The sequence below is a fragment of the Oryzias latipes genome, chromosome 15 (genome assembly GCF_053564925.1).
Source record: "Oryzias latipes strain Hd-rR chromosome 15, Olatipes_Hd-rR_3.1".
Taxonomy (NCBI): domain Eukaryota; kingdom Metazoa; phylum Chordata; class Actinopteri; order Beloniformes; family Adrianichthyidae; genus Oryzias; species Oryzias latipes.
Window position 1 is genome coordinate 14,273,076 of NC_136251.1, and position 27,102 is coordinate 14,300,177.

The 27,102-nt window shown below is 41.3% G+C and overlaps 1 protein-coding gene across 5 annotated transcripts in view; it reads right to left on the reverse strand.

The window, feature by feature from the left end:
* LOC101169384 (bone morphogenetic protein receptor type-1A) overlaps positions 1–27,102 on the reverse strand; it is a 42,728-nt gene that overhangs the window by 1,150 nt on the left and 14,476 nt on the right. For 2 of the 5 annotated variants that reach the window (XM_004077000.5, XM_020709360.2), the window contains exons 2-12: positions 22,788–22,882; positions 9,010–9,277; positions 3,981–4,143; positions 3,627–3,729; positions 3,421–3,520; positions 3,256–3,343; positions 1,891–2,020; positions 1,582–1,774; positions 811–1,108; positions 554–729; positions 75–205 (exon numbers count right to left, since the gene is read on the reverse strand). In XM_004077000.5, coding sequence (XP_004077048.1) covers positions 75–205; positions 554–729; positions 811–1,108; positions 1,582–1,774; positions 1,891–2,020; positions 3,256–3,343; positions 3,421–3,520; positions 3,627–3,729; positions 3,981–4,143; positions 9,010–9,073 — 1,446 coding nt within the window. In that variant the 5' untranslated portion in view covers positions 9,074–9,277; positions 22,788–22,882. The remainder of the gene's footprint in view (positions 1–74; positions 206–553; positions 730–810; positions 1,109–1,581; positions 1,775–1,890; positions 2,021–3,255; positions 3,344–3,420; positions 3,521–3,626; positions 3,730–3,980; positions 4,144–9,009; positions 9,278–22,787; positions 22,883–27,102) is intronic. The other 3 variants (XM_011484201.4, XM_078931444.1, XM_011484200.4) reach the window with 3 other exon arrangements.

Genomic DNA, 27,102 nt, shown 5'->3' on the forward strand with positions numbered 1-27,102 from the left:
CTAAGGACACAGGAGACAGTATTTAAAATACAGCTTATTACAGGGCTTTTATTCTAAAAAGATCAAAGCCTCACCTCGTCACTGTTCCAGCGGTTTGATGCTGTGGGCCTCAGCCCTTTGACACACACCACCTCCAGCATGTCCTCATAGGAGGGGTCTGAGGGAACCGTGTCATAGTACGGCAGCTGGTAGTCCTCCACGATTCCTGTAAACACGCGTCCGTTCAGCACGCCATGCACCAGAGAGCAGCCAGCTAAGTACGTTAATCGTCTTTCATATAACCACAGCTGAAGCAGCCCTGACTAGTTACTATTCTATTGTTGTTTACTCGTTGCTAGAGGTGTGGCGGTCTGGGATCCAAAGGCACCGCGAAGGACTTGGTGAGTTTCATTCAGACGATTCAAAAGTCTAATTTAAATTTTCTGTCTGCATCTTTTCTCATTAAAGTGTTTATTTTGTACATTCAAGCAGATCAAGATTTAAAAAGAAAGTATTTTAAACCAGATAAAAACTAAAGGACTAAATTTGTGCACGTGCAGGCGTGTGCATGTACCTCCAGTCACGCAGCGTCTCGCCATCTCCCACACCACCAGGCCGTAGCTGTAAATGTCGGCCATGACGTAAGCCTGAAAGTGGTTCTTGTTCATGCTTTCGTCCAGGACCTCGGGGGCCATGTAGCGGCGTGTCCCAACCCGCGTGCTTAGAGGGACGTCCACCTCGTTTGTGTCACTACGGCAAAACATTCATAGCAGCACATGCTGGTTTGATTCCAGACACAAGCAAAAGAAGCTTTGAGAAGGACAGAAGTACCTGTTGAACTTGACGGCCAGGCCGAGGTCGGCGATGCAGCATGTGCCATTTTTCTTCACCAGGATGTTCTTGCTTTTCAGGTCTCGGTGGGCGATGGCAGGTTTGCCCTGCGTGCCGTAGATCTCTGTGTGTAGGTGGCAGAGGCCGCAGGCCGCCGAGTATGCTAGCCGCAGCAGCGTCTGCGTGTCCAGCGTGGTGGACTTCAGGTAGTCAAACAGCGAGCCGCTCTCATGGTAGTCGGTGATGAGGAAGAGCTGCGTGAAGGCGCCCGAGCCTTTGATGTCCGCCGCGATGAAGCCTGAGGAGATAAAGAAGAGTCCTGAAAAGCTGCTCTTCAACTTCAAACCTTGAAAAGATCAGCTGCAGAACAGATCTGGGGCTGCAGCCAGTCAGCCACAAACAAGACAGTCGACTCCAAACCAGGAGATCAGTAGACAGAAAGACAGTGAAAAGATGGCTGAAAAGCAGAAACCTAATGACAGGAATCCAAAAGCTTGAAAGCAACAAAACAGAGATTCAGAAACATTCTTCAGAAGTTTGTGTTCAGAAACTAGGTGAAGGTTAAGGTGATGCTCGTCATTAAAGCTCGATTCCAAATCAATGAAGGCATTAACCACACTTGCAGAGCCAGCAGACAGAAACCTTTATACATGAGTCAGTCATTCTGAGTCATGTTGGATTAAACAGGTCTGAGCGCGCTCCATTGAGCACAGATGTTTCGGCAGGAGTTGCTTTGTTCTGACCCCACAGACAGATATGAAAGAACTGTACCGAGGATGTTCTCATGTCTCATCAAGACGGTCTGGTAGATCTCTGTTTCTCTGAACCAGCTGGCCTCCTCACGGGTGAAGAAGACTTTGACAGCCACCTTCTCCCCCCTCCAGCGGCCCAGCCACACCTCGCCGTAGCGACCCTTTCCGATCTGTCGAACCATCTGGATCTGCTTGGCAATGGTCCGCTGCACCTGAGGAGGCAGAGAGGGCGTTCACTTCCCATCATCCTTGTCTCTTGGAGCAGGTTTTGAAGGTGGCTGAAGCTTATTTGAGCATTTTGTACAGTGGTGGTGTTTGGGGCTCCTACCAGCAGGGGGAGCCCTGATCCGCTGCCAGAGCTCTGATGAATGAGGTCTTTAAGCGACTCTCCATCACGGATGAAGACTTCCTGCTCCACATCTTTAGGGTAACGCTGGCGCTCGCCCTGCCACTTGAACCTGTGGATCACATGATCACTTTGTTAATAAGGAACACAACTGATAAAGCTGCTCGTCTTCATCACTTTAACAACCTATAAATGCAAAGATCCAAACATTTTACTCCAAAGCTGCTGATGTTTTTATCAAAGCATCTATTTACTTAACTTTATTAACATCCTTGTGAGATCTGAATCAAAATCACGACATCATCATCACAAATTTCAATATGTCTGAACGCTCAAGCACTGAAAGAAATTTGGAATTTGAAATAATAAAACATGAAAAGTTACTTTGTTTTAAACTAAAGAAAAGTAACAAAGCCATGAAAAAGGATTTTCAACAATAACTTATGCAGAGGCTAAACGAGCTAGAAAAGTATGCCGGGTGGGAAAAAACTGCAAAGAAATGGCAGAGAGCTCATGCTACAATATCTGCTCAAACTTTGATAATTATTAAACAGGATTAACCATTTTAAATAAAAAAAAAAGATTACCTTAACACAATTGATGAAAGACAGGCTGATTGCATTGTTTTATCATTTCTAAAAATAAGTCATAAAAAATAATAAATGTTCTGGAGACCCACTCCGAGGAAAATCTTCTTGTGTATATTTAACATGCTCTTGTGGCATTTTTCTTATGATGGAGGACATTTATAAAGAACATTTAACTTAAAATATTTCTTTATTCAAATCGTTGTGACTCAGGATCAGTAGAAAAAAATCTCAGCAACAGGGAAGAAAAGAGGGGTCGGGGTTGCTTTTCGTCAGTGGTCACACCCCCAACTTAGAAGCGAATTTGTAATGAACTCCTGTCGCTCTGAAGAAACTATGTCCTAGAAAACGGCACGTTTTTGATTTTGGCTAAAAACAGAATTATCTTAATTAAAAGACTACTGGAAATGCTTCTAAAATAGATCAAAAGATGATCAGAGTGAGTCTTCATTAAGGATTTTACAGTTCAATTTGCAGTTCACATTTCTTTTTCCAACGTTGCTTTGTTTCTTTCCTATATATTAAAGTTTTTAAAATGATTTTAGGCTTTACCTTCATTTTGAACAAGCATTAAATGGCTTAAAAATAAACAGGAAAAAAAACCACAAAAGAACAATCAGGATGAATGTTTTCATACTAGAACGAATGAAATGGCTTAAAGCCTAAAGGAAATTAAACCAGCTAAAGAAATATGCAGACAGCCAGTCCAAATCTTTCTCAGATTTCACACAAAGATCATTAGCTGCAGGTAAGCTCCTACCTGTAGTAGCAGATGATAATGACACAGATGAGTGTGCAGCAGCACACCGTCATGAAGATGAAGAAGGCCAGCCAATGGGGGCTGTGTTCTGCAGGAACAAGCAGACGTGTGGTCAACATTGTCGCTCCACCTTCACCTGAGCGGCTCGTCTCAGGTCCACCTTACCTATAGGGGGCAGTGGGGGGAGGGTGGGCTGCAGATCTCTGTTGCAGAAGTCTGTGTTGCAGCACTCGATCGTCCTCCGGGTTTTTGCATTTGGAGAGTCCTGTCAATCAAAGCAAACCTGCATCAGAGTTCCTCTCAGTCGGCCCTGGCTTCAGTACATGCGTGGTTAGGTGTATCTGTGCACGTGGGTCCGTGTGCACGAATACCTTGCACTGGAAGTGGGAACCTTCGTACTTCATGCAGCCGGAGGTGAGATGGACTTCTCCCTGCTCGTCTTCCTCGATGATGGCAAAGCACTGACCGTTGGTCCTGACCAAAGACACACAATGTTCAGACAGACCCACAAGCACAACTGGAGCCAACAAAAGCAGCCACCACACAGATGTAAACATGATGCAATCACCTACAGATTCGGATCTCATAAAAGTGAAAATGTTCCCTCTCTTGCAGGATTATTAGTGTTCTGAGTTCTTCGTTTTTCATCGTTCAGAACAGCTAAAAGCGGGTCAGAATGACCAAGCAGACAACTGTCAGTGTGTGGCTCTGCTACAGACACTCACATGCAGGTGTTGTTGATGGCGTCGTCGGGACAGTGGCCAAAGCAGTAGCAGCTGAGAAACCGAGGTAGGTCCTCGGGAGAGATGGTGGAGTCGTCGCCAGGCCGCCGGGCCCCGTGGCTTCCATCCGTGTCCACGAGGACGTGGTCTGGGTTCTGACCCGCTGCTGGGGGGAAATAAGGTGTTGGACCATCAGTTCTGCTGACATTCACATGAGTAATAGACCCAAATCCTGCACATTCAGGTTCAGAGCATCCTGACTTCATTCTTTTTATGACAGGATCTTAAATTAAAAAAAAGATCACACCAGCAATGAAATATTAACAAGTTCCCCCACCCCTGACACACAAGACCCCCTTAATTAACAAGACCTTACCCAACCATTCTGATAGTCACTGGATTGATAACATGTGTACCACATTGAGCTTTTATCCACACTTGAAGCCGTCAGAACATCAATAACCCGAAATCTCCATCAGCAGTTAGAACTGATGAAGATGCTCTGATGATCAGCAACCTTCAATGTTCAGCTGTCCTGAAGAACACAATCCAGGGCAAACATTACCTGAATGTAGGAGGATCTTAATAACAATAAAATATTCTAAAAAGGCAAAGCTGTACATCCATCAGCAGCCAGAAGGAGGCAGAACCCTCATCCCTGACAAACGATGTCTTTGATTTAGGTGATCCTATAGATGAAGCTGAACTTTCTAGACTGCTTTTGTCAGAGTTTAAAACAATAAGAAAGGTTAAATAATCCCAGACCCTGACGTTCTGTAGATCTGTAGCTAACGGAACAAACAGTAGAAGCTGATGTTTGAGGCCTTTCACTGCAGACTGAATCCAGACATGTAAGCAGCACTACAATGATCCACCAGCAGAGATCAGACAAGTCTGTGCTGGCCTCTGAGATAAGACTGTAGTGAAGCTATGAAGAATGTTTCCTGAGCATTGAAGAAGTAGTAGTATGGATTGACAGACATTCTGGATTTGATTATGTCCAGAATTTAGCAAACACAGGACTGGACTGGATTCTGTGGGAAGTAGTCTGCCTGAATAACATTTAAGAGAAAAGGTCACGGAAGAAGAGAAGGAGCTGAGCTCTTCTTATCAGCCCACCTTGACTGCTGTTTATCTGCATTCCTGCTCCATTCCCTGATCCCTCACATTTAAAACCTCTGTCTGTCTTCTGTGGTCTTCATAACACCCCACCCCCCAAGAAATATAACAAGCTATTCTTTATCTCAGGATGAATGTTTGCTCCATGGTCTGAAGTTGTACAACAAACTAAAGGAAGCCTGGAGACTCTCAGTGGAAGTGGGAGTGGCCACATCTGTTTAAACTGGATCTTTGAAGACTAGTTTCAACATTTTCAAGTTCATGTTGAGGGAGTAAGGTGGGGGCTTCTCTATGAGGATATTAATGTCTCTTAGGCCTGCACAATATACCGCAAATTTATCGTTATCGCAATATCCAGCTCTGCAATATGCATATCGCAAAAGACGGCGAATATCGCAATAAATCGCAAACCCAAAATGTGTTAAAACAATCTTCTAGCAGCTTGAAGCATTTAACGAATCAAATAAATCCCTTTATGCTTTGACCAATCAGATGGACGCCTTCCCATTGTTGACCAATCAGATGGAGGCCTATTATGTTAACCCTGGTCCTGAAGAGTCTCAACCCTGCCTGTTTTCCAGTTCTCCTTAACCAGCTTGCTGTTGATTGGCTGACTCAAGTGATTTCACATCCTGATTGACTGAACACACCTGATTTTGGTTATCATTATCGAGCAGTCTAGGGAGAATTGGAAAACAGACAGGGTTGAGGCTCTTGAGGACCAGGGTTAGCCACCCTGACGTTTGTCCCCCATGTCGATGAGGGTCATTTGGAGTATAATTTTTAAACTGTTGCAATGAAATGGGAATGATGTTTTTGTTTATTTTTCTATTTGTTTATTTACCGCAAATTTATCGTTATCGCAATATTGATCACTAATATCGCATATCGCAAGTTTTCCTCATATCGTGCAGCCCTAATGTCTCTAAAAACTTTTATTTTTTTAAGAAGCTATGTAAGTCTGTCTCAGACCGTTCATGAGAACTATGAGGAGAAACAACCACAGAATGAATCAGACTGCATTAAATTCACTCCTCCCACTGAACCTCCTGTTTGTTGTCAGCTTTTATGTCCCAAAGCTTTTCCAATAAAGGCCCCCATCCTCCTCTAACGTCTTGTTAGGATGTTTACTATGTGTTACCATGAAAACAGCAGTCTGCTGCCTGCCTTTCAGGGCTAATTAAAGCCTTACTGAAGCGATGGAGCTGCAGGGAGGGGTGCTGCCACATTTGTCTTTAACATCTCACTTCCTTCTCAAGAATGACGCCAACATTTGAGGACACACCAGTTCTCAACCAATCAGGATCTCTGTGGAGAAACTTCTACCACGAGAAACCGCACAGTGGAGGACAAGGGGGTGTACATTATGTCTGGTAGAGAAGCATAAATGGCATGGATACCTGGATTCATTTAGAGAAGACTTGTTTCCCTTCAGAAAAGGTTTCAGAATAACCTAGGGGGGGGTCACAAAAATACCAAAACTTTTTTTTTTTTAAATCTCGCTTTAAGAAAGCTTAGTTCCTGTGGCTGCAGAGTGACTCACAGCTTCAAAGCTCTAATAACTCTCCAGAGGGTAGGAAAGATATTTCCGGAGAACAATGGCTGTTTGGAGCGTTTAGCACCGCTGATCGCTCGTCCTGTGCCATTCAGGAAACAGTTTATGTGCAGGGAGGAAGTGAGAGTGGCAGCAATCAGTTCAACAGCTTCCTGTGGGGAAGAGCGGCAGGCGGAGGAGAGGGAGAGTTTCAGAGTGCTGCTGTGTGGCAGGGATCTAAAGAGAAACTCATCGCTTTTTAAAAACTGCATAGTTTTCACCAGCACACATCAAAATGTGAAACACGTGGGCTTAGTCTCCACCAGCACTGTGGATGTTGAAGGTTAGGGGGCTCCCTCGCCTCATCCATGTCCAAACTTAGCAGAAGCTGCACCACACAGGCTGCATTTCAAACACAAAATCAGATCCTATAAAACCCAGAGAGGATTTTATTTAGCTATATTCCAGTGGCTTCTGTCACTTTTTGTGGTTAAAAGCCTTTATAAATGAGGCCCTGGTGTGCAAGGGTTTGCAGCTCAGTGATAGTAGGGCTTTAAGGTGACCTTTCTTCAGCTTCAGTCAGTTCATGAGGCGAGCAAAGCGCCAGGAAGCCTGCCTGCCAGCCACAGTCACGATTTCCACTTCGAGAGAAAAGCCTGATTTGACCCCCATGTACCCCACAACAGGAAACCTAAGTGGCAGAAATCAACAACTTATAAAAACCTCTTTAGAATTATCCCTCATCACTATAAAATTCCTTATATTACTATTTACCTATCATATCTTTTCCAAAACCACCAGACATTATAATTTTGAAAGTTTTAGCCTTTAAATGCCAATTCACTTTTTGCAAGGCCGTTCACATTTCCAATTAAATGTGAACTTTTGTGATCTCCTTTGGGAACGTGAAATGACCCAGAATTGACCCGCATGCGCAGAAGAGTACTCAACAGTGAACGACGTCACTCGTTGTTTGCGGAAGTAGCTAACGTTAACATGGATGTCAACAACAGTGTTGTCAACAGCAGAACTCTTTTTCCATTATTACATTCATTTTCACAAAGGAGCCAGCACAATTACAATCTTCTCATTTTAAGAAGGCATTGGAACCGTCTGGGATTGTCTGTACCCACTGTTGTGGATTGGGGATGTGTATGTGTTGGAGCCGCGCACGTGTGTGTAAGAAAGACGAGAGAGCGCATGCAGCGCAGGAGGGTAGTGATAGGGGCAGCGGAAGTGTGTTGGGGGCGCGCATTCATGTAGTGTGTTAGGGAGGAAGGAGAACGTGGGCCCATTTCACGACATCAACCTAGAGTCGCCTCGGCAGCATGTCTGTTGTCACACAGTTAAAAGATACAACAAAAGTATTTAAATAAAATCAAGAATAAACTACAGATGTCATGTTTGTCAGAGTCAGATGAGTTTTAAGGCATTAACAAGACTTTTTCTGCTTCAAAAAGGAAATATTGCTAACTTGGACATTGGATGACTTATAATAACAATAGCTTAGTGCTCTAAATTAGAAGACTGGAATAATATAGGGTAAAATTATTATTATAATTATTATACTATTAAATACTCTATTATACATTGAAAAGAAAGAACAAACCATTTTACAGGCTCAAGCATTTGTTTCACAAATAAAAGTACTTTAGAAACGTTTTTTTCGACAAATAACTTCTGTACTGTACTGTCTAATAATAATATGAATCATCAAAGTGAACAGAAGGCTTCAAATTGCGGAGATAAGCCCCGCCCACCGCGACCTGAGTAATTGGATTAAACGGGAGAAAATGTAAAATGATTATGAAAAAAATACAAAGTACAGTCGGATAAATAGTGACTCAGGTGTATTTCACTGCTCTTCAGACTGAACCGCTGCATCCTGACTCTGCTCTGCAGTGTTTTCTTCTTTTGAAGCCCGCGGTGCAGCTTTGTTTGTTCAGGAGAAGAACATAGTGATTGGCAGTTGTTGTCGCCCTTTTTTCTATGGGTTTTAGAGAAACTCGAAATTGCAAGATGATTTGCACGTACGTGTTGTAAATTTGTCAAGCTGTTTTACGTACGTGTACATATTAAACTGCAACGTTATTGACGCACAGGGTAGAGAAGAAGCGGAGTGACTTTTTAGCCAATCAGAATGCAGAACACAATGCAGGATGCAAATCCGTGAAGTAGCGAAACCTCGAAAAGTAAACCGCGTTATAGCAAGGGATCACTGTATAGCCATTTACTGGTTACTTTGGATCAGAAATTATATTTAATCTAATAAAATATCTATACAGTTAATGAATGTTATACTTTTAACACAGGAAAAATCCTGCTTTGGCGGGTTCATGAGTCTGAGGTGACATAGCCAAATAGTGTTTCAGGACTTACCATCAGTTTTAAGGAACAGCAGAAGAGCAGCAGCAATCACCAGCAAACAAGACACGCCCCCCATCTTGCTACCGGTCCTGACAGGAGCCCAAAACTGAGCCTCTCCCCACAGCAGAATCTGGAGTGGAGGCCTGAACCAGGAGGAGGAGGTTGTACAGGTGGAAGTCAGGTGGAGGCAATGTGAAGAAACTGAAGACTGTTTTAATGGGTTGGGGGGGTCACTGCATCAGTTCCTGATGTGTGTCACTGGTCCTTTGTGTCCTAACCCCTGCAGGAAGACAAGACACAGTTGAAGACTGCACCATTTCTAACACTCCAGCAGATATGAGAAAAGCAAACATTCTCCTCCTTTGCAGGTAACTTCAGACAGAACTTCTTTAGTCTTCATTTAACTGTAGTGATCAACACAGATTTCTACACATCATCTTGGGTTTGAAAACAGCATCTAACTGCTTCAGGTTTACTATGTAAGCCAGGGGTGGGCAATTATTTTGTTATTTTGACTCACGGGCCGCATAGGGTTCTAAAATTGGATAGAAGGGCCGGACCAGAAGCAGATGCTTGGAGTGAGAAAGAAATAATATGGAATCTGGATGAAAACATTTGAATTGAAAATTATATTTTAAAACAGAGCATTTGAGAGTTTTTAAGTTAAAACTTCTGTTCTCGTTTTAGAGCCAATTGCACCAAAGGCTTGATGTGCGTCGTGTAAATTTAGAGAAACGCTACGTTCATGAGGTGTTTGAATAACAACAAATCTTCCAGCACCACATGGATGCTAGAGCATGCAGCTTCTCAAACGTCTCACAGTTTGCGCTAAACCTGAGCAGCTATGTCCTGCACTTCTGTTTCTCATCCAGTAATGAAAAAAGCAAATTTCTACGTCTTCTGCTGCAGCTACACATTTATCTGCGTTACCTTTTCACCAGTACAGAGCCCCCTCATTTATTGCAGGAGTTACGTTCTAAAAATAACCAGTGATTGGTGAAATCCACGGAGTCTGATTACAGACGTTTATGGCAGTAGAACTCCTCACTGCACACTTTCTACACTTTCATCAGACAGACATGAACATTTTCACCCTTTTCTCTTGTTTAAATTCTCAAACCTTCATAGAAATTAGGTCCAGGATCTTACAATGAAAACAAAGATCTGATCGCGATCACAGATTTCTGTAGATCTGAAGAGCTCCGTGTTTCTGTACAGGAGAAACAGCACAGAGGAGATTGATTGACGAGGTCTTCAGCCAATCAGGACACAGAACAGGGTGCGCTGTTAAAAAACAAACAAACGGCATAATCGCTCTAAAAGAACGAGCTAAACCGGAAAGATGAACTGCGACGTAGAAAGGTAAGACTGTCTTCTGTTCTATTTGACAGAGATTTTGAGAGGGTTTCAGGTTGGAGCACAGACTGCAGAAGGGTGGAATAAAATGTCACGTTCTATGCAGGTCTTGATCGTGTGGCCAGATAAAAATAAAAATGATGGGTCTCTGATATTGTTCAAACATGGAAACGGGCCGGATCCAGCCAGGAAGCGCTATGGTGGGATAAAGAAATCTGAATGCATCTGAGGGACCCAGTATGTAGGATGCCAAGTCACAATGGAGTTTTTGAAAATATTTTTTTCAAACAGTGTTTCAAACACTAATATATTTAACAATGGCTGAGTCTCACCAGGAAATCCCTGCATAGATTCAGTTGAAATTCAACGGTTAGAAACGTTCTTATGGAACCAGTTTTATTTGGTTATAATAAAAAAAACTGTTGTTTTAATTTAACAAAGTTAAAACTCACAATAAAAACTGATATAGCTTTTTTTTGTTGGATGAAAGAAAAGATCTTGCATTGCAAAGGTTCGATTGTTTCAAAACAGTTTTCTGAAATTTAAACCTCAGTCTTTTGTTGAAAATCTAACAGAGAATGTGTATTTCCAAGTCAGCTACGAATTTAAAGCAATAAATCAGATTGCATCACTGCTGCTTCACAAACGAGCAGCTGCTTTGACGTCTGACCCAGGGGCTCTAAACTACTTCCACAATGCCTGCCATGTTTTCGGTCATAATCATCATTCTCACTGACGCAGACCTTTAAGAGCAAAGCTTTTTCAGAAAGGATGTGATCTTTTCATTTTCATGCTACTGCTTGTTTTTATGATACTGAGATTGCATCACCATGTGGGTTGAAAGTTAAAAAGAAAACCCATCCACCTACAACATTGGAGCGACTGAATGTGGTAATGATGATATAAAGAAATCAAGAGGACTGGGGTTTTGGGGGTGGAGTCTCTTTCCTCCCACTGTCCCCCTCATCTTCAGCATGCTGTGACCCGGTGACCCCTGTCAGCGAGGCGCTGGCCCCCAACTGTCCAACTAACTCCCATTTATCCAGAGATGTCCTGCAATTACAGGCGCTGGCCCTGCTCAGCACTAATAACCCCATGCAGCAATTAGTGGGCACCAAGAGAGATGGAGGGCTGGGGGGGGGGGGTCTCTGTGTATGCCAGTGAATTAGCGGTGATGCGAGGCCGGTGTCTGTCACTTTTCATTTGCCTAGGGGGGACAAAGGGGTCCGACCTGTGACCCACTTTTCACACATCTCTGGCTGAGGAGGCAGAGAACAAAGACTCTACGGAGGATGGCCTGGCCTTCCAACACCACTTTTAGGGGTGATGTTGTCCGGTCCAGATTATAGATCACCACCAGGCCTGGCCAGACAACAGAACCAAGCATCAACAAAAACCACTTCCTGTTGTCCAAAAATCTAGAACCTCCATCTTCAGACCAAACAAACACAATGCAAAGAAAAATTGTGCAACACTTTGAAAACCCAACAACTTTACTGTTTATGATATTGTTGTGACGTCAACCATAAGAACATGAGGCCAGTGGAGCTGCAGAAATGTTGAAAGTAGGTACCACGTTGGTTTGTGAAAGAGTCGTTTTGAAAAAGCCATAATTTTTACAAACACGCAGGTTATGTGACAAACACATACTGTATTTGTGTTGTGTTTGTTTTTTGATTATTTACTTAATGAATACTTAAAGCACATGTGTCAAACCCAAGGCCCGGGGGCAAAATGTGGCCCGCCATGTCATTTTATGTGGCCCGCGAGAGCATAAAAGTTTTTAATTTCTTAGAATAAAAAATAGAAATTGGTGTGTTTCTATTCATATCTAGGGGGAATCAGACTTGAAATACCGGATTGGGCAACTATACATTAGGACTTAAACACTGTCAATATAACCTAACCTGACAGAATCAAATGTAAACGGATTTATGCTAAAGTAACAAGCAAACATATGAGTTATTTAACATTAAGGAGTAGTTACATTTATTTTTCATTACATTTAGTTACATGTATAAGTTATATCTGGCCCTTTGAGGAAAACCACTATGCTGATGTGGCCCTCGGTGAAAATGAGTTTGACACCCCTGCTTTAAAGGGTCAAACAGGAAGTTCACACAGAAGTTGCTTTGGCTCCAAATTGCTTTAAATGTCCTCAAAATGATTTAAATGAGCCTCGTGCTCATGCACAGGCATGCCCCAACAGAAGTGGAGGAGACTTCACCTCGTCGCCACAACAAACCCAGAAGTTTGTTTGCAGCATTGCGCTCCATTTGGAGACTGACAGCAACAGCAGCGCAGTGAGATAATGCACACAAAGACACATTCAAAACCGGGGAGGCCGGACAAGACGAGGCAGGCTCAGGAAGGACTCAAAGCTGCGAGCCCTGGAGACAGGAAGCATGCCTCCCCCATCCTCCCCTTCAAACACATTCGGTCTAAATCACCCAACACATCCACTTCCCTTTGAAAACACGGGTAAAGTTGTGAGTGACATGGAGCCTCTGCGTTATCGCCACAGGCTGCAGAAAAAGCAGAAAAAGTCCAACTGGAGGTAGAGATAGAGTAAGTATCCACTGTGGAGTCTGCAAAAAAAAAAAAAAAAAACTCCTTCCCAAGGTTCAGTGTCAACAGAGACAGACGTGGATGTGGGGGAACTTTCACTCCTTCTCGTCAGTGGAGTCGTGCTGGAACTTGTCTGGTCTGCTACTGAGGCTAAACAACAACCCACTATAGTCTTGCTCAAAGCGCCTCTAGAATACAGAATACAAATCCAGCATGTCAGGCGTAACGGAAGCATGTAGAAATGAGCAGAAACGTTCATGTAAATGAGACATGAAAGCCAGAACAACCTTTAAGCATCCAGCATTACCTTAACATTGATGCTTCATCATTCCAGACGCAGCTTTTTCATCTTTTCCAGATTTTTCTCATTTGTTTCTCACAAATACTTCTTGATTTTTCCTCTACATGTAAAGTTTACTCCCATCTATCTGTCTCTATTATGTCATGGGCTATTTTTGTCAGACTACCTCTAACTTCCATATAAAAACTGTAACTGTAATCACCTTTGAAATACAACAGCTTTCCGTCCATTCTTTCACAGCTGCTAAGATTATTTTGGTCGAATTTATTTACACTCTATGGTACTTTTTTCTGTACAAGCACACAACGATGACCACAGCAGGAACAGTGTGGGCTTGTGGGACTGAAAGAAACTTCAACATGTGGTGAGGCTACAGATCAAACTGAGCCACAGCTGCCCCAGGTGCTAACACCTTATTACCAGCAAAAGGTGGCAGGAAGCAGCTCCCTAGTAGAAGTAAACAAAAGCTCTTCTCTGTCTGAAGAAAACTTAAGTCACTATGCTTGGGTGCTTGCTGACTATGTCCAAACAGCAAATGAAATAGTCAAAGCAATAAAAACAACAAGAGTAATATAATACAATTGATTAAGGCAGTACTTGCATTTAGGTTGATTTTTTATTAATTTTTGTGAACGTGTAGATGTATATCTGGACCAAATGTCTGTAGACAATGTGGAAATCTTGAAGGAAGCTGGGTAGGGCTGAAGGTCTGAGGATGAAGATCTGGCTACCACCGGTTAGGGAGAGCAGCCAGCTCTGTGGCGTGAACCTGACAGAGTCCTAGTGGAGCAGCGTTAACTACCACCAGAATGAAAAGGCATATTGTTCATACCACCTGTACATAATATACTGGCTTTATGGGAAATCACTGAGCCATAACTTTCCCTCCAGGGGAAGGAATTTGAGGTCATTGTGCCCTGGCATGCTGGGAAATGTTGTGTGACAGAAATCAAAGCAATAGGTTCAGATTTGAGTTCTTTTATGTCTATTTTCAGCCAACTGAAGCTGTAAGAAGTAAATATCTTTACGATAATCAAGATGGGTCTTACTATAAAACACGTAAGCATGACTGCAGAGTCTGATGACACACTCATGCAGCAACTGCAGTTTTAAAAGATGGAAAATGGATTTATCCGACAATAGGACTTGTTGATGGAGACATTAGTTCCAGTCCAAAACACATTTTAAGGTTAATCCCGACATAGAAACGTGCAAACATGTTACGTTTAGTGTTATAAAGTGACCTGGTCTCAAGGGAGGTACTCCAAATGAGGTTCTCAGTACCATATAAATGACAAACCAGAAGCTCATGTGACCACAGGGTTATCCCACTGAAAGTTTACTTTAGAAACCAGGTTATGAAGAACATATGAACAAACTTTAACTCACTTCCTTTTGTAGACTCCTTTATTAACTAAGCAGTTCAAAAAACGTTGGAACTAAAAATTAGATAAACCATAAAGTTTATAAACAAGACTTAAGACTTGAGTTTAGGAAAAGGTTTGTTGGATTATCTGTTCTTTGAAATCTTTGATGTCAATTTGCTTTAAAAGAAAGTGGAAAAGTCAAATGTTTGTTTAAAATCTGTCAAAGCAAAACCCCAAATTACCCAAAATGGGGGGCGGGCATCAATAATCTAACCCTAATCCACCCCTGCCCGACCTTCTCTCCCTAGGGACGGACTGGAGGGTAAAGAAGCAGAATCCGATAATCAAGCCTTAATGCGGCTCCACTTCCTGCTCTGGAAGAACAGCTGCAGACTAAATAAATGTCTCTGAGGCCTGATGGAGACCCACAGCTCCCGAGCTCCAACAATAAATGCAGCAATGAAGGAAATATGCATCAGAGTTGCAGCAACACCAGCAGTTTGATTTAACTGTTCACAGCAAAGGATGAAAATGAGGATGAAGATGAATGATGATCTCAACACAAAACAAATAGTTTAAAATTGTAGTAATAGTATCAGCTGATAGATATATGTATATCTGCAAAAAAGTTGCTGCATCAGTGTGTCATCAGACAACACAAATGTGATGGCAGCAAAAAATGATCAAGCCATCATTACAGTTCAATATGTGGAAACACTTTGAATTTACTAAAGACATGCAACTACAAAGTGTAATATAATGAATGATATAATGTTCTAAAAATGTTCTGTTCGAATTATTTTTATGTGGAAAAACAACAGTGGGCAGAACTTTATGAAACTATGGATGTATTCAGACTGGACACATTTGGTCCGCTTTAAGTGAACCAGAGTTTGTTTTACCCGATAATCCAGAACAAATATTCAGTCTGAATACACCTAGCAGATCCTGGTCCAGGACCAGGAACCGCTCTCAGACCCATCTTTGGAGGTTGTCTCGGTTCATTTCCAATCAGACTGAGCTTCGGTTCTCTCTAAGATCCACAGTCTGAATAGGGTCTGTGCGGAGCAGAACAACTGAACCAAAACGGCCACCGTAGCCGACATAAACAGAGTAGGAATGAGCTGCAGACAAATATAAAGCAGCAATTGTCGTGTTATCAAACAGTAAAAAAGAGTCCAACTCCCTATTTGTCAGAACGTTTATTTTAACACAGCTGAAAACGCTTCTTACATACTTTTCTGTGCCTCGTTACGCGGCACACACGTGACGCTGCTGTGACGTCACCCTAAAAGCCTCCTTGTAGTTCCTTGACAGAATTCTCTTAAAAACAATGCCATAACACCACAACGATGAGACACAGGAACTCGTTAAAATGTGGTCTGATGAATGCGGGCTCGTTAGAACTACTTTTGACAAGACACACATTGCTTCTGACACTGTTTCACACAATGATATGAATCAAATCGTTGTTAAAATGAATCACTACAACCTTACTAAATTCCATTCTTTTTTAAGTTTTAAACTAATCTTTTCTTTTTTACAACCAACTGGTTGAGAGAAAAGATGTTACAGAAACAAGAGGAACAACTAAAAGAGAAAAACTAAAACCTCTGGGCATCCTCATCCCCTTCACTCTAGAGTATTCTTTACCTGCTTTCGTTTTCTACCTATTTCACAATAGTTACTTAGAACCAAAATCTAGAATTGATTTTGTCCTCTGGTGGAGCGTTTTGTTGGACAGTTGAAAGCAGAGAAACCAAAAAAATGTATTTTTGCTTGATTTTCCTCAATGTTTTCCATTTTTATATACTGACCTGAACCCTACATAAGATCAATCCATCCTTTTGTTTGGTGCTGATGTGTTTTTGGTAAATCCCGTGGTGGAATTTTGACTTGACGTTTTACCTTCTATGTATAAAAACAAAAGTTTAATCATCACAAATCTGTAAACCCGTCTGAGCCAACTTATTTGAAAACATCAGTATGTTGGACATTTTTTAAAGTTCCAGCGTCAAACAAAACAAAAAACAGTATCCAGTATCCTACTTGGTACCAAGTCAAAACTGTAAACCTTTTGTTTTTCTGTAATCAGTCGTGTTAGGTTTAATCATGATTGTCCTAATATGGTCCTTTTTACTCCATCTTTTAGAAGAAAGACTGATAAATGTGACTTGAAGTTTCTCCATGAGGGCAACAGTCTCATGTAATTAATTTCCTTTCTCCATTTTTTACTGAAAAGCTTCCATGCATTCTTTTTTTGTTCACTGTCTTCAAACTTTTCTCCATGTCTTCCACTTCACTTTTCATGCCTTCCCCAACTTCTTATTTTGATCCCTTCTTTCCCTTCTCCGTCTCTCCTCCTTGGCTCTATTCCCCATCCCCTCCTGGGGCCCCTCCTTGCAGGCGGGCCTCTGGGTGCTGCAGCAGCCTCCCGTTGGTGTCGGCGCCCTGCCCAAAATGCCTTTCAGGGCCTGGGAGACTGCAGGCCAGACTTTCTGGCTCCACACTCATTGTTTGCTTGGCTGCTCTGTGCCTCTTCTCCTACTATGGATTAGCATAAGAATACCCAGAGCACCCTGATCCACCTCTTCTTGCCTGCATCTTCTGCTTCCCTCTTTCCTTCCAATCGCTCCCATCAACAAGCACTTCTTTTTCTCTTTCGGTTTATACCAACTCATCTCAAGCTCGGCTGATGGTACAGTCTGAATTTTAAAGTCAAGAATTTTTAAACCGTGTCAGCAGGGTTGCAGACTTTATCTGATACACTACTGGTGGTTTCAGAGCTTATTATTAGAGGTAACTTCACAACAGACGTACTCTGTCGAGACAAACACAGAAGCTTGCTTTGTAATGCTAAATGACACAGAGGTTGATGGCTTACTGCAGGAAATCCCTGCAAAATAAGTAAGTAATACTTAAATGCCATGATCCACAATGAAAATGACTAAAAGGTATTAGCTGAAGGTCTGGACCAGAGAAGACAGAGAATGAGCAGGAAGATTCAGGGAGACGAATTCTGAAAAATGTGAAGGAGAAAAGTGGGAAAGCGGAAGAGAGAGCAGAAAAACAAAACTCGTGATAAAGAGGAGTGAGAAAACTGAAATAGACCAAAACGTTTGCTTGAAGCTCTACATTGTCAGTGTCATTTAAAGTTTTGTGTTTAACCACACACATCTAGGCAAACACAAACCACACATGTTAACATAACAAACTTTAATATACACATATTTATGCAGATCTATACAGAAAACTATATACACTATGCATACAAACCAGTTCATACGCACATACCACCACACAAACAGATACATACTTTATATATCAGGTATGTATGCATACAAATGAAGTGTGTGTTTACTAAATGTAACTGAACGTAGAAGAGAAAGCCGTGGATGGGCATTGCAACAGAGGCATTGTAGGGTAAACCAACCTCCATGGCCTGGTAGCCCTGATCCTTGTGCTAAGAGAGGAGATAGTGCTCACTCCAGAAATAGACTGGAGCACCAAGCCCTGAGCACCAAACCCTCTGTAGGAACTTGCTTAGCACACTAGATGGGTCAGGCCAGAGCCCATTTATTATTACATTTTAAAGTGACAATTACAGTTGCATAGAGAACATATGTTTGCTTGTTATTCTAGCATAAATCCTTTTAAATTTGATTTTGACAGATTTTAAGTCCTAATGTATAGTTGCCCAATCCGATATTTCAAGTCCAATTCCCCCTAAATATGAATAAATACACACCAATTTTTATTTTTTATTCTAAGAAATTAAAAACTTTTATGCTCTCGCGGGCCACATAAAATAACATGGCGGGCCACATTTGGCCCGCAGGCTTTGAGTTTGACACATGTGGTGTAAGCCGTGGTGGATTTTGTTGCCAACAATAAAAGTAAACCCTGCCCCCAACCGTATCTGTCTGTGTGTTAGCCATGCCCGTGAAATGACGGGAAGAAGAGATTTAAGAGTGGAGCCAGGGATGGCAAGAACTCGAACCATTGTCGGACATTCAGGACAACACAGTCCAATTGGTCTGCCATGAGCAGACCAATTGGACTGTGTTGTGTCTGCTGTGTCATGACTTAGTTGCGGGATGTAGTGTATTCTACTGTAAACTGGACTCATTCAAGTCAGTAAAGGTAGTCAGGCAGGGGACACATCGCTCCTGGAAACGGTCTTAGCACTGCTTTGATGATGTGACGTATGGGACTGAAAGGAATCAGGGACAGAAAGGAGCTGCAGATGGGCCTGAGGCAGCAGAGCAGCAGCCCAGCCTGATTTTATTAAAGGCCAGCAGAGGAAGCAAAGAGCAGCTGCATTCACAGTCCTCGGTAATCATGTTACCCCTGCACACATTACCCACAATCCAAAGCAGCACCACAGACATTCATCAATGCTGAAGGCACAAAATATCTCAGAAACAGTGCAACATGATTCAGCCTTCGTGATTCAACCCTTTTTAAGATCTCCATGGAAACCAGACTATCCTTCACTGCAGCTCAAAAACAAACCATAATACACCAGTGCAACTATAAATCTCAGTGATGAGGAGAGCTCTGATGAGGGTTCGTTTGTCTGCAGACTGCAAGTTAACAAGTTAAGTTAATCACACAATAGTACGTTTATTTACCCATAGAGAACGTGCAGGACTCTCACACTATCAGTTTCAGTCTCCTTGATTTCCAAAAAAGAAGCAGAGCATTTTCTCAATATAGCCTGAATATATAGCCAAAACAATTGAAATAGTTAAAAGAATCAAAGAGATTAAGGGAGTTTAAAGGAGCTGGTGAACTGGATAATCATTTGTTGTGTTTATTTACTTGGCTGAGTTAAAGATGTAACATATAAAAATGAATTAAAATATACAAAAAAGTGGCATCAACATTTTGAAGTGCTTGTTTAGTTTGACTTGATCTTATCTGAGCATTCTTACTCCTGTTCCCCATCAGTGCTGTAACTGCTGATCTCAGCCACCTCTTTATCCTCCTTCCTGACTTATTTTCTTCACCAGTCCTCCTCAAACCACAGCTGGGGAATGGGTGGTAGAAAATGGAGAAAACACAAGCTGTCACACATTTTACAGCACTGCAACCCAAAACTCTCCAACAAAGCATATCAGGTTTATCCTTAATATCACTAGGATTCTGCACTCCAACACAGACACATTTCTGGGTCTTCTTTCTTCTTAAAACTAGAGGTTTAGCCGATAATAACAACTAATGGACTACGCACAAATTAAACCCTTTTTTTCCTGTATATTGACAGTTGTGGTGGCTTGTCCTGAAATAGAGGCAGCCAGTGATCAACTTTGCCCCTCACTTTTCCAACTTTTACTTTTATACAAGATGTAACAAAAAGTAAAAGCATGTGCCTCATCCCAAAAGCATCATCCCAGTATGACAGCATGGAAACTGGCATCTACACAGCTTTGCTCAGAGAGATAACAGTTCAGGAGTACATCAGAAATTTTTTAAAGCAGAATGTTTGATATGTATTTATCTATGCAGACAAATGGATCAAAATCTTTTTTATTTTAAAGTAAACTTTTTTTTAGAGAAATGGTTAAGAGTACAGATACACAATATAGGATTTTTGCCACTATTTTCAGAACAATGTTGCTGATACAGATATCAAAAATGTAAAAGTTTATTTTCATTTATTTAAAATAAACTACTGAAATTTACCTTCTAAAACTACTGAAATTTATCCCCAGTTTTATATAAAATAAATTTATCCCAATTAAGGATAAATTTTCACTTCATTTGCAAACATATAGAAATGGTTATAGCTTTTAAGAGGTGCAGAAACATGTCAAACCCCTTTTCCATCTTTGTAGAAGAAAGGAAGTAGAAACATCTAGGGATTTATCTGGATGACAGACTGGAGTGGGCAAGGCAGACATTTATTCTAGAAGAGGTTTAAGTTCTTTAATGTTAGTAGGAAAACGTTCCATATCTTTTAGGAGTCTGCTCTGGAGAGTGTGATCACGTCTTAAGTCACTTATTGGGGCAGTAACATTAAACCGTGAAAGAGGCTGAACAGACTGATGCTGAATACTGGCTACTTTCTACTCTGGAACCTTAAGATATGATGGCTCAAAGAAGGATTTGTAAATGGAAAACCACCACAGAAAACCTTCATCCTCCTCTTCATAACAGTCTCAGTAAGTGTCTACAGTTGGAAGCTGCTTCAGATCTGCTATAACTCTGACCACTGCAGGAGATCCGTTCCATAGCTGTAACCTCCTGCAACTCTGAAAGAACTAAGAAGACAACTACACTCACTACAACTACTAATGTCTACTTGGAGACCATTTTTTTGGAAAAGTGGAATGTCACCATAAGTCATAAAAAATGTCAAAAGCTGTTGATGTCAATTAACTACAAATACATTTTTGTGCCACAGCTTTTTCAGTCCAACAACTCAGTCTATCAAACGGCTGATTTAGGCTTGGATTTTGTTACTGGGTAGCTGCTATAAAAAGCCGGTATTGTCTTCCATGTAAGGCCATCTCTGGTGTTTAAACTTTAAACTCATGTTTTCCTGTATAACCAGGGTTTCGTTTTAGTCGATCCCACTGAGGACAGGCAATTTTGGAAGAAGGGCAAAACTTGATATAACACCAGGAACTGTAATCACATGTCGGCACAATAAATAGTCTTGCTGGGGGTTTTTTTTGGTGGGGGGATCTTAGCTTTTTCCTGTTCTTGCATCCAGCACTTTGAATGGCAGAAACCAGTCCGGCTTTTTGCAAATTGTCACTGTTGTGAAAATTCAGATGTTTTCATGCACGAAGAAGATTTTTTTTTAATGCAGTGGAAAGTTAACAACCTTCTTACATTTTTACAGCTACGCCACAAAGCCCTGCCTTACTCCTATTTATGAACTGAGCAGCTGTTAACTCCATCCCTTAGCCATGGGAGGTATTTTCTTAAAAAGTTGTTTGCCTGGAGCTTCCAGTGAATATGCCCTGCAGAAGGTGTGTAAAAACAGTAAAAGAGAAAGACAGAACAACAGGTTCATCACAGGTGGTATGTTAAAGACTGCTGAAATGGAACCGACGCGCTGGGAGTTTTCACATCTACCAATACTGATAATGCACTGATATATAATGACATGTATCCCTAGCTCAGAGAAAGCTTTGTATATTGCACATAGCAAATCTAGAGGAGTCAAAGGTATAAAGCCTCTGTGTAAATGCAGAAGAACAGACATTCATAATAATAAACGTGACAGCTCCCGGCCCAATAACGAGTCTGAACCTGGAGTCCTGCACACTTAAAATGCTCCGCAGAGACAAGTGCTCTGATCTGAGCTGCAGCGAGTGAGCAATGCTGCTGGCGGCAGGGTGGGGGCAAATTGCTGAGGGACATATGGGAGTGATTTTGCGTGGCAGACTGGCCGGCTCTGTTTGAAGATCTGTCGGTGAGCTCTGAGACTCAGACGGCTCAAGTGGGCCGGTGCTGAAACACAGGCAGCAGTCTACCTCTTAACACGATGGTGTCCAGCTGCTCGGGAAAAACCCGGCTCCATTGCAGCTGATGAACAAGCCTGAAATCGGCTTCTGAATGACTGAAATTGCAAAAATTAAACTGATGGTGACTCAAACACAGTCTAAAGGAAGAAACAAGCAGCTGCTTGATTTATCCTGTAGAGCTCTGATCACTTAAATATCAAGGTTCTGCGGTGAGAATATAAATGTTTGCTCCACACTGAGGAAAATGCTGATCTTCTGATGTTGTGAACCACAAATAGTCTGAAAGCTCCACTTCAAAGTGAGCATGATGAGAGAAGAGCCACACTCAGCTCAGAAGCAACACAAACACACAATCTGGCCTCACAGAGAGCTGTGTTCACCTTTAACCCACATTCCTGACCCTCCATCAGTCCGTGGGCTACTTCACCTGCAGTGCATATGCTGTAATCAGGGCTCTTCATGCTTTGCTGGTAAATCAAAACACATGACAGCTTGGATGACCTAATCAAAACCTGCAAAGAAAAGCCTGAAGGCTTCCGATTGGCTGGCTTAGCCACAGCTCAGATGTCAGAGGTTAATGTCCTCACCCCGCCCCCACCTGTCAAAAAGCGGGAGTTGGGTTGTATTTTGTCATGAATTTGCCAAAAAGAAAAAATAAAGCCAATTCTCTTCATAAAAGAAATGCTTTTGCCGCTAGCAGACAGAGCTTTTGCATACCTGACTGGTAGCTCCTGAACTTAGCAGTGAGCAGGTGTGTCCACTGATCCATGGGTAATGTAGTCTGGAGACGATTAGGTAAAAACAGCGTCAGCCTGAAAGAAACAGAAACAGGCATGGTGGGTTCAGTGTTTTGTCAAAGGACACTTGCCCGAATTTTCCTATGTTGCAAGTGTCCAGGGCAAGGCGGGAATTTAACCTGCAATATTTCAATTAAGGGTCAACCACTCTAATGTTACAGGGCCACCTTTCGCACACAAGAACACCAAGAACCAAGAACAGCATCTGCTCCTAAATCCTATTACCAAAACAAAAGTGGCAGGTGGTAGTCAAGTTTCACTTCTCCCAAAATTGGTTTCAAACCTGATTTTTAGGTCTAAGCTGTGTTTTGGTTCAATATATGATTTGTGTATTACGAAAACGCAGGGCTCGACATAGCCATTTGTCCGCTGGCCCGGTCCTGTTTTTCGAGCAGTGCGGACCACAAGACTTTACTTTTCACTTGTCCGCTCGGGCCACTAAAATATTTAACGGTTTATATATTCTTCACCTTTTTCAATAAAGTAAATTTTGCGAAAACGTGTAGATTTACCTCGTCTTCATAATTTAGTTTTTCTGCTAGTCCTGTGTTCAGACTTCAAGGGTTTCTATGGGAAACCTTTGATCACTTCTCCTTCTCTCCCGCCTGCGCGCGCTCGGCTTTCACTGCCGAGCACCACGCGGCACGCGCTCACTACTTTTTTTTTCAAACTTTATTGAATGTAACAATTCAATACAAAACAATGTTAAACAGCAACAACGAAGGCACAAGCCAGTGGGTTATTATTACATTTGATTATAAATCCGACACCGTCACTGAAGAGAGACTGAAGCATGTCAGAGATGTGGAAGACATGGCAGGAATAGATAGGAATATGTTGGATGGAGTAGTGGGTATAATTAGTAGTATGGACAGCAAGATATTTAATGAATGCATTGAAGATGAAACTGTATCCACTAAGCTTTAAGCTGAATGTCAAAGAATCAAAGGCAACTCCAAATACCTGAATCTCAGACTCAAATGCAGTAGAATGTTAAACTACTTAATTTTGTTTTTCTTTACAACACTGTAAGCAGTAAGTATTTCTAGTTAGCTGAATGATCTCAGTTAGACCTGCACAATATGAGGAAAACTCGCGATATGCGATATCAGAGATTAAAATTGCGATAACGATATAATTTGCGGTATATAAACAAACAGCAAAATAACCAAATAACCATTCCCAGTTTAAAAATTATACTCCAAATGACCCACGTTGACATAGGTTACAAACATCTAACATAACAGGGCTCCATCTGATTGGTCAACAATGTGAAGGCGTCCATCCGATTGGTCAAATGCATTAAGGGATTTATTTGATTCGTTAAATGGTTCAAGCTGCCATTAGATTGTTTTAACACATTTAAGGTTTATGATTTATTGCGATATTTGCCGTTAGAAGCACCATGAAAACTTCTGAACTAGTGTTACCTACTACACTGCAGTGCTCTCTTCAAAACATCTGAAACAGACTAGAGCAGATTTAAGTTTGATATGGTCTATTTTCAGTCATTGAAAAGTGTAGAAATAAGTGATGTCACCAGAATGCACCAAATTGTACCATATTAAAAGTTTCCGGGGGGGCATGCCCCCAGACCCCCCTAAAGTTGCAAGCACCTGCGGAGCGGCGGGTCCCGCTATGCGCGGTGTCGGGCCAGTAACTTTCAGGCAGGGCCAGTAAGTTTCAAAAACTACTGGCCCTATGGGCCAGTGCAAATTTCTGGGCTATGTCAACCTCTGAAACGGCAACAATTTTTTTTTTGAAAAATCTATTTTTTTTTAAATTTGCTATAAGCCGGTGACAATGAAGAAACATCTTTCCGTTGGCCTATACTGAGCCTGGTGTAATGCAATAAAACACAAATAAAGCACAAGAATTGTTTGACACTTTTAATGTAAGCATACTGGTATGTTGGGATGCAACCACTCACTTTCCCCGAAGTTAAGTTTGATGGTACGGTTCGGTTCGTATTTTTTCTATGGGTAGGTAGGTAGGTAGGTGTGTAATGTTAAAGTTGAACTTCATCTGCAACAGTGTCTAGTAATGTTGCAGCCTGTGAAACCCCACTCTGATGTAAGGCTACCAAACTTTGGGAAAGCATTATCACTTCCGTTTTTTCCCTAGATGTATAGCTGTTCACCTTTCGCAGTCTCCCTCTTTGGTTGATTTTTTCAGCGTGACTTTGCTGTTTAGCTTGTCAATCAATCCCTTCCATGCCATGTTTTACGGAGACACGGCACGTGCAGCTAGCCAACGTTACATGAATCTTCATCGTAATTACATTCTTGTTGTCTAGGGCTGCACGATATGAGGAAAACTCGCGATGTGCGATATTGGTGATTAATATTGCGATAACGATATAATTCGCGGTATACAAACAAATAGCAAAACAACCAAAAACATCATTTCCATTTCACTGCAACAGTTTAAAAGTTATACTCCAACTGACCCTTGTCGACGTAGGAGGCAAACATCAAACATAAAAGGGCTCATCTGATTGATCAACAAGGTAAACGGGTCCTTCCGATTGGTCAAATGCATAAAGGGATTTATTTCATTTATTCAATATTTCAGGCTGCCATGAGATTGTTTTAGCACATTTAAGGTAACCATTTATTGCGATTTTCGCCGTCTTTTGCGGTATGCATATTGCACAGCTTAATGTCGCGATAACGATAAATTTGCGGTATATTGTGCAGGCCTATTGTTGTCAATCTATTACTGGACTTATTTTCTATAAAAGGTTGGAACTTTGAGAGTTTAAACAAGAAAGAAAAGTATGAAAATGTCTGCCTGGGAAAAGTGAATAAAATGTGTAGTGAGGAGTCCCCTCTGTCAACAGACGGGAAATTATGTCCTGGTACACAATGAGCTCAAAACCCCGCCGCCCCCATGTAAGGATAGGATCAGCTCATCAGCAAAACGTAATAACTGAATTGAAACTGAAAGCAAAGAGGGAGAAACAAGAAAAATAGAGTTAAAAATACAAATGTACAGGAATCCCCCGCCCATTCGCGGTTTAATATTTGCGTCCCGCCCATTCGCGGGTGGCCGCAGATGACGTGACATCACAAGCGTGAGACACATAACAGCGCTCATTCCGCGAATTTTGAAAAAAGATTTGCTCTGTACTTTACTGTAAAGTATTGTTTACGCGTTTAAGATGCCATGCAAACGCCCTGCATCATCTCCAGCTTCTGGAAATGAACCCAAACGGCAGAAAAAGGTTCTGACTCTGCAGAGGCTCTGGCTCTGGGAGTTTTAAAAACAGCGTCAATTATTCGCGGATTTTCGTTATTCGCTGGGGGGTGAGGAACGTAACCCCCGCGAATACGGGGGGATTACTGTATTTTTTTTTAATTTGGTAACAATTTTAGGTTTAACTTTTTTTTATTCAAGTTTGAATTTTTCTTCACTTTTTTATATTTCTATGAAGTTTACAATATTATTTTTTCACATTTGCTATTTTTTTTAAATGTTTAATAATTCCTCCAAGTCTGTTTTTTTTATTTACAGTGTCTTTTTTTCAAATTTAAAATTTTGCTTTTCAAATTTAATTTAATTTCAAATTTACAACTTGGGTTTTCGTTTATTTTAAGCTGACCCTTAGGGAAATAATTTAAAGTAGTAAATTCTGACATCCCCTGCTTTTCTTACTTTAAAAAATATATACATAATTTTTTTTTTTTTAAGATGCACTGTGTCATAATGCACCTTTGCTTTTAGTAGTTTTTATAAATAGGATATCTTGAGTTTAAAGATGTCATAAATGTTTTGTTTTTATAAATAAACATCAATGATCTAATATTTTGATGTGATATATATTTGTCTCAAAGTATGTTATATATATATATAAAAAATCAGCTTTTAAAAAAATGTTTGAAGGATTTATTTTGTTTTTCCCCCCTGTTTTTTGCTTTTCTCTTTACTGATCCAAAAAATGATCCGAACAGTGACTCTAAAACCTTGACATGATCCAAAACTGTGAGTTTTGTGATTTGCTGCACCCTTAATAAATGATGCTAATAATAACCAGCTCATACAATGATGTGTTAAAAGTGCTATTGTGCTATTGTGGAAATTTTATTGCAAATCCCTGGATATATTTCCAACTAAAATATTCAACCAGAGCAGAGTCCATCTGAGGCTGTCAGCTACAGAGAAAACCAACGTCACTGCTATTCATGATAAACTAAGTTTCAGTCATTTTTCTGATGGCTTTAAAAGTCAAACAT